This window comes from Cajanus cajan, chromosome 10 (assembly GCF_000230855.2).
Source record: "Cajanus cajan strain Asha chromosome 10, NIPB_CcT2T_4, whole genome shotgun sequence".
Taxonomy (NCBI): Eukaryota; Viridiplantae; Streptophyta; class Magnoliopsida; order Fabales; family Fabaceae; genus Cajanus; species Cajanus cajan.
In genome coordinates, this window is record NC_138526.1 from 20,255,933 (window position 1) to 20,261,192 (window position 5,260).

Genomic DNA, 5,260 nt, shown 5'->3' on the forward strand with positions numbered 1-5,260 from the left:
AAGCACTTAGACAAAATCAAGTAGGCACAACGTTTTTACATAAAATTCACCCTATCCATGTAGCCCATTTAGATTTGACTTGGGAACCATCTAGAGCTTGCCAAGGCAAAATGCTGATTCCAACCCACAATCCTTCATTCCCAACACTCAGTTGTTCCATGACTCTTTCTTTTTGAAATTGAACTTTTGACCACGACTTTGATACCGCTAATTGGCCAAGTATTTACCTCTTCATTTATCAATTGACTCGGTTTGTGTTTGTATCAGCGGTTGGCCATCCGTTCCACATGTTCTTAGGCACTAAACGTGACTGCAAGATTTTGTTGGATCCATCTTATATGTGGGTTTCAATTGATATTCAAATACAATATCAATCTAACTAAAACAATTCTAAATTGAGTTAAGACACTATAAGAAGTAGCAAAGAACTTCAAAGCAGAAAGAAACTGACAAATGAGTTTATTTTTACTGTCATTTATTCTTAAAGAAGCACATATCATAAAATGTATCAAAGTGCACATGCTCATGTTGGTGGCAAACAGGTATTGAGGCATATCTGGAAACTTATCTCTAATTGTTTTTCATAAAAATGAAAAATATAGTAACAGTTATCATGTGTCATCTTATTCTTAGAATTGAAAAATATAAAAAAGCAAATGATTATGATACACCAACAGGGAGATAACATTCAGTTTACACCTTAAATTAACTTACAACCTAGAGTTCGGAGCCTTTAACTATAAATCAGAAGGAGGTTAAGAAATCGGTTCTCTTGAAGGTAAAAGCCTAGTATTCTAGTAATAATCTACTTTGATGCAGGTGTATTTCAACATACACTTGTTTCACATCAATCATTCTACACGTTGATATACGAAACAAGCTCAGCTTTTTATTACAAAATTAGCTTTGAAGTATGTGAGATAAGTAGCAGAAATGGCTGGTATAGATGAACTAAAGACTTTATATATTGCTGTAGGATAGGATGCTTTTAGTGGAACATTAATACTACTTCTAGCAGGTGAGAAGCATTATTTTATTTATCATGGAAAACTTGATACACAACAAGGAATTTTGTTTGTCTAAAAAGTAGAGCACATTTTACATGCTGGCATATTGTACAAATTTCTAAAATACTTCCCTGAATATACATATCCTATAGATTGCAGACGGCAAACTTCATGAGTCATGTTATGAGTTATCTAACATACATACCTTTTATGGTAACACTAATTATATGTACCTCATCTTACCTAACCACACCAAATGTTAGGGACTGTTTGGATAAATTTATCTAGAAGCACTTCTAGAAGAAGAAAGTAGGCAGAAAAATTGAAATAAGCTTCTCTATAAGTTAAAACTAATTTATACATAAGTAAAAAATAAGATTGTGGAGAAGCTAATAGAAGAGAGCTTCTACAAATTATCTTATGCTTAAGCTAATTTGAACTCATAGAGAAGCTAATTTCATTTTTCTTTCTATTTTTCTCTCCTAGAAGTGTTTTTTGGAAAAGTTTACCCAATAGGCCCTTAAAAAAACAAATCATCCGTGATAACAATAGAAAAGAAACACGCAAGAAAGTTATTTGTCTGGCTAAACTATCCATCTTGAGATGTAGATGACATGAAGTTATCCACTGTCTCCACAGTTTGTCCTTCAGTATTGGTCATGTTATTTGCATCAGTTTGACAATCTACAGTTTCTGGTTGACAGTTTCCTTCCCATGGAATCATGGATTTTCCATAGGCACAAATGTTGACTTGGGATGATGATCCTGCATGTGGATGGAAGCACGGCAAATCGTTCTGACACTGAAGACCAATAGTCCTGGCAGAGGACATCAAACCAGCATCCCCTTCTTTAAAAATGTAAGAAGAGTTACACTGATTTTGAAAGGGGAAATCACCCAATTCACTGTCTATTTTCCCCTTAAGGTGTGTCAAAATGCTCCTCAACCTTGCTAATTCTGCCTCAAGAAGTGCCTGCCCTTGTAGCTTCCTCACTAGTTGCTGATTCACCAGACGCAATTTCTTAACTTCCTCCTCCAAATAAGCTGTGTGTGCCTTCTTCTTCTCCCTATACTTCCTAACAGCTTCTCGGTTGCCGGAAGGCTTTTTCTGCTTGAAGTTTGTGTCCTCCCTGTCATCATCTTCAGGTGCAAAAACTTGGGTGTGTGTGTGATAGCATGTGTGTGTGTGAGCAGCATCTGGGCCAGGTGGGTTGCATGTGTGAGTGTGGGTGCATGTTCTGCTGCTACTCCTACACAGTTCAGTAACTGTGTTCAAAGATGTTGAAGCCCGAAAACTGCTGGATGACTCTGGATTCAATAATAGAATATTATCAGAAAGCTTATCAGAAACCTCAGCATTTCCATCATCCATGTTTTCTTTCGGCATCCCAAATGACAGTTAGCTGCAATCTCTCAACGTAAAAGTGTGTCAGCAACATCCATTTGAAATTAACAATCACTATGACATGAAAATGGAATAGCACATAAACCCTTGCCAATATATTATGTCAAACAGATGCATGGACCAAGTATAGAATATATGCAAAGAAGCATATACCTAGAACAAAAACAGTTAAAAGAATTATTTTGAGTAGTCCTGATCAAGGAAGGAATATATATGTGACTAAACAATTGCCAAGGAGTGATGTCAAATACTATCCTTAAATTTAGATGAGGGGGGATGCAAAGATTCCTAAAGCAGCTTAATTGAGTAAAGTAAAGATTACCGAGTTGGATTCTCTTCCCAATAATACAGAATTGAGAATAAAGGTGAAACGTTTTATATATTGAAATTAGATGGAAGGGGATGTTATAAGAAAAAGAAGACTTAAATGTTACCAAAAAAAAAAAAAAGATGGGAGGGGATAGAGAATGAATCCAAGTTCTAGTAGAGGCAAGATGACAGAAAAATAGTAGCCAAAAAAAATCATGAAGAGTTATATGTTAGAGACAATACAACGTAAGCGTGTGTTTTCTTTGTATTAAAATTAAAGATTAGAGTGGATTCATTTACCTGGCCCTTGGTGGCACCATAAGCATGATGATTTTTTATTTGTAACTGCTAGGTGGCTAGTTGCTAGCTTTTAGTTTTAGCCCATGGAAATAGATGAGCATCTCAGAACTCTGTGTTGCTCGAGATTATTCTTTAGCCTTAATTTCTGTGTAAAGGGTAAGTCAAAGGGTTGTAGAACAAAAAAATGTGGAACTGTTCTTCCATTAACTTGAGTCGTGACGTGAGGGTGGCAGCGGGCCAGCCTGGTTTTAGACTACTCGGTGTGAATTAGAAAATCTTTATAACCAAGAAATAGCATGTTTGGATAAGTAAAAAAAAAAAAACAAATTTAGTGTTTTTTTTTTTATTAAAACTAAAAGTTCTTTTTGGTAGAAAATTTTTTATATATGATTTTGAAATTTGGATGAATTGATTGGTCCTCTTTAATAATTTGATTGGTGTATAAAATCATTTTGTATCGAACTAGTGGAAAGTCGGTAGAATTGGTAAAATTGATCTAATTAAAAGTATATTTTTTATTTTTAAAACTTAAAAAAAATTTAGAAATTAGAATAATTTATTTTTAATTTGTTTTCATAAATATAATTTAATCATTTATGTTAATTTTAATTTAATATATTTATTTTTATAGTTTATATCTTATTAATTTTATATTTTTTATTCTAAATATAAACTTTGAAGTTAGCGGAAAAACACATGGAAGGAGGGCTGAATGTGTGTGTGAACGAAGGAATTTTAAAATCGCTTTCGCAAAGAGATTCTTTTTCGTCTAGTAAAAAATATTATTTTGAATACCTTAAAAACTGTGCAAGGTTGGCTCAACAAAAGTATTTTGCATATGAGAGTTTATCGTCTGAAAAAAAAATTCTTAAAATAATGAGTTAAGCAAGTGTATTTTTCGTTTAAAGATAGTTGTAGTAAAAAATAAGTAAGGGACAAAATTTTTAGTACGATATATCAGCTAAACAAAAATTGTGTCTGAGAAATAGATAAAAAGTGCAAAAAGTTTTATATTAGTTCACTCGACTTGAGCTACGTCTAGTCTCCTTCAACCAAGGGTTCCACTAATCATAACGGATTACAAGTATTATCAACCACTTTTGGTTCGCCAACTTCACTCGTCAGCGCTAGTATTCTTAAACCACTTCTGGTTCTCCAAGTATTATCAACCACTCTTGGTTCGCAAACTTCACTCGTCAGCGCTAGTATTCTTAAACCACTTCTGGTTCACCAAGTATTCTTTCAACTAGCCTCTTCAGGCTTTATAGCAAATAGATGTTTTGAGTGTGTGTATAACTCTCACTAAGAGGATAGGATGGTTTCTACACTCGCTAAGGTATGCAACCTTAGTTTACAGATATATGTGTTTTGAGTGTGTATTACTCTCACAAAGAGGATAGGATGGTTTCTACACTCGCTGAGGTATGCAACCTTAGTTTTACATAGATATGTGTATTACTCTCACAGAGAGGATAGGATAATTTCAACACTCACTAAGCTATCTTAGATTTACACAAATATACAAGACTATACAGGAAGAGATGTAAGTTTGCTTTTACGTTTGCTTTTGCTTATTGCTCGTTGCTTCTCTTCTCTACTCTACTTTCTTCTCTTGTTAGGTCTTGAAATTTATAGCCTCGTGATAAATCTTCCCGTTGTTTAAATTTGAACATGTCCATTGGAGCGAAGCTTCCCGTTGGCGCAGATAGTTGTTCGTTCATGGCCATATAGATCTTTCATTAAATGTTTGCTTACTAAATCTGTGTTACGTGAAGTCTTTTGTGTAGTTCATTCACCTTTATTTCTGACTTCAATCATAACCTAGGTATTTTTGTTCTCTCTCCGACAATGTAGCTGTAGAGGCGTTGTCTTTTTCTGAAAAGTAGGTGTACTTTCTCTAACACATGCATGCTTTGACTTGTGGATACGTGCTTGCCTATCTTTCTTCTTTCTTCTCACAAATTTGATGACTTCGTGTGCTCTTTTATGAGTGTAGACGATATTTGATATTTCTTGTTGTGAATAGTGGACTTTAGACGCTTTTCAGTATTCTTCGTTTGCATCTGGTAGTGCATCTCAAATTTGAGTCTCCATTTGAGAAGTAGACTTTGACTTTTCCTTCCGTTTGGTCAGTTGTGAAGATGGACGACTCTAATTTTGTCTGGAACGTTTCTTCGTCTTGTGTTATCTATCGTTTGATACTTTGTTAACCTTCGTCTGGTTGATCATTAAGCTTCAT

General features: G+C 34.5%; 1 protein-coding gene across 2 annotated transcripts; it reads right to left on the reverse strand.

Annotated features, from left to right (window-relative positions):
• Positions 1-1,009: 1,009 nt before the first annotated feature.
• Positions 1,010-3,255, reverse strand: BZIP24 (basic leucine zipper 24). Of its 2 annotated transcripts, none has more exons than XM_020368804.3 (2): positions 3,022-3,255; positions 1,010-2,410 (listed from the first exon to the last, which is right to left on the reverse strand). In XM_020368804.3, exon 2 carries the CDS (start codon positions 2,392-2,394, stop codon positions 1,597-1,599), a length of 798 nt encoding a protein of 265 aa, XP_020224393.2. In that variant the 5' UTR covers positions 2,395-2,410; positions 3,022-3,255; the 3' UTR covers positions 1,010-1,596. The 2 variants fall into 2 exon arrangements, with proteins under 2 accessions (XP_020224393.2, XP_029128604.1); XM_029272771.2 differs by lacking the exon at positions 3,022-3,255 and adding an exon at positions 2,735-2,996.
• Between the last annotated feature and the right edge of the window lie 2,005 nt (positions 3,256-5,260).

Excerpts from the sequence above, each read along its gene's own strand:
- BZIP24 (XM_020368804.3), bottom strand. The coding sequence starts at position 2,394 with ATGCCGAAAGAAAACATGGATGATGGAAATGCTGAGGTTTCTGATAAG.